Source organism: Octopus bimaculoides, chromosome 19, assembly GCF_046866305.1.
Source record: "Octopus bimaculoides isolate indiv1 chromosome 19, ASM4686630v1, whole genome shotgun sequence".
NCBI classification, from domain to species: Eukaryota; Metazoa; Mollusca; class Cephalopoda; order Octopoda; family Octopodidae; genus Octopus; species Octopus bimaculoides.
In genome coordinates, this window is record NC_142946.1 from 5,755,305 (window position 1) to 5,757,804 (window position 2,500).

Sequence of the window (2,500 nt, forward strand, 5' to 3'; positions counted from 1 at the left end):
CATATATATATATATATATATATATATATATATATATTTGTTTTGTTGTTTTGTAAATTCTCACTATATATGTGTGTGTTTGTTTGTGCGTATATATATATATATATATATATATATATATATATATGTGTGTGTCTGTGTGTGTGTGTAAGATGGAAAGAGAGTGAGGGAGAGAGAGAAACAGACAGAGACAGACAGACAGACAGACAGACAGACAGACAGACAGACAGACAGACAGACAGACTCGTATATGTACGCTTGTAGGTGATAGTATGAGCGTAATGAGGCTGAAATTAAATAATATTCTGAAACCAATTAAATCTAATGAATGTTCTTATATATTCGTTTTTTTTTCTTTTTTTCACTTGTTCAGCTTCAATGAACGTAACATGTGTTTTGTTATTGGCCACTGGTCAGGACGGTCCATGAGGGCTTTCAGCTCTTCGTCCGATACCGGCTCAGTCCCGTGGAGAGATGCACGATTGCCGTGCACAGACAGCAGCTTCCAATCTATGGGTCCGAGTTTCAAATAGTCCTGGAAGTATATATATGTAAATATGTATATAATTCGCATGATATTCTGTTGTACGTGTATACATGACACACACACGCACACACACACACACACACACACACACACACACACACACACACACACACACACATATGTGTGGAGTTAAACAAGTGAAGCATATAAGGATTAACACGTAAGAGATAACGAAGCAAAAGCAATCAAGGTGTGTGTAAAATGAAAATGAATCAGCCAAAAGGAATAGAAAGTAGCTTGTTTCCCAACCACATGGTTCCGGGTTCAGTCTCGTTGCATGACACCTTGGGCAAGTGTCGTCTACTATAGCCTCGGGCTGACCAAATCCTTGTGAGTGGATTTGGTAGACGGAAACTCAAAGAAGCCCATCATATATATATATATATATATATATATATGTGTATATGTTTGTGTGCCTGTGTTTGTTCCACCCACCATCACTTGACAATCGATGTTGGTGTGTTTACGTCCCCGCAACGGAGTGGTTCGGCAAAAGCGACCGATAGACTAAGTACTAGGCTTACAAAGAATAAGTATTGGGGTCGATTTGTTCGACTAAAGGCGGTGCTCCAGCATGGCCGCAGTCAAATGACTGAAACAGATAAAAGAATAAAAGATTAAAAGAATAACATTCTTTATCGAACAAGTAAAGTCAATGCGAAGAACACGTATTCTTGTCATATGGTATTTTTCGTCTGAGGTAAATTGCTTTTTAGGGTGAAGAATGCAAATTCTTTGTAGGGAGAACATCAACTCTGCGCGGCTTTGTCTACAGTTCATCGGTCTTTCTTCTGCACGTAGGGCCGGCTCAAGGTACCGACAACTGGTACTTAATTAATCAGCCCCAAAAGGATTAAAGTCAAATGTGACCTCGGCGGATTTCGAACTCAGAAACGTTAAGACGGACGAATAAGACGAAGAAAGACTCTGACGATGATGGTGATGGTGGTGACTTGAAGGAACGGAACAGTGGATTCGACATTGCTGCTATTTGATCTCAGTCTGCAAAGAGTTCAATAACAAAAAAAAACAAAAAAACTGGTACGCCTATTGGCGCTTGTGTGGGTGAGCGTGTTTGCATGTTTGTGTGTGTGAAACAACAACAACAACAACAACAACAACAACAACAACGACGACGACGACAGCAGAAGTAGCAGCAGCAGCAGCAGCAGCAATTTCAGGAACAAAATCTCCTAAATATAATACATTCTATAGAGACAAGAATGGTAACAGACATGAAAAAAGACATCAACAAGTAGTTGAGAATCGAGGATAATTAATTAAGAAAGCTATAATTAAAAGTGCGTCAACATTAGCAATAGAAACGGTAACAACTGAAACAACAACAACATTGCTACTACTACTACTACTACTACTACTACTACTACTACTACTACTACTACTAATAATAATAATAATAATAATAATAATAACAGGGAGCAAAAATCTCGAGAAGTACGTGGAACAAATAGGGGCTGCAAATAGGGGCGGAGAACTTGTAGAAAACAGCACTGCTTGGAACCACCCGAATACTCCGGAAGGTGCTCGAAAAATAAGAGGTGTTGCCTTAGTTCACTGGTAGTGAACAGCTGACACCGTAGTACATCTCCAGCGTTAGAAGCTTTGCAAAGACAATAATAATAAAATTAATAATAATAATACTCTTTTCAAATTTCGGCAGAAGGCCATCAATTTCGTGAGAGGGGACAAGTCGATTACATCGACCCAGGGACTGAATTAGTACTTATTTTATCGACCCTAAAATGATGAAATGTAAAGGTGACCTGAGCGGAATTTTGAAGTCAGAACGTAAAGACGGACGAAATGTCTCCAAAGGTAATTGCTACAAATTTTGGCTCAAGGTCAACAGTTTTAGTGGAAGGGGATAATCCGTTACCCTGGGACTTGACCAGTAGATTTTTTTATCGAAGCCGAAGGGTTGAAAGGCAAAAG

General features: G+C 39.1%; 1 protein-coding gene across 6 annotated transcripts in view; it reads right to left on the minus strand.

The window, feature by feature from the left end:
• Nucleotides 1–315: 315 nt before the first annotated feature.
• Nucleotides 316–2,500, minus strand: part of LOC128250153 (coiled-coil domain-containing protein 83-like) — a 137,947-nt gene continuing 135,762 nt past the window's right edge. For all 6 annotated transcript variants that reach the window (XR_016245163.1, XM_089366546.1, XM_089366547.1 and 3 more), the window contains one exon: nt 316–535. Coding sequence is in view for 5 of the 6 variants with exons in the window: in XM_089366546.1 (XP_089222672.1) it covers nt 362–535 (174 nt within the window). In the remaining variant the exon portion in view is untranslated. The remainder of the gene's footprint in view (nt 536–2,500) is intronic.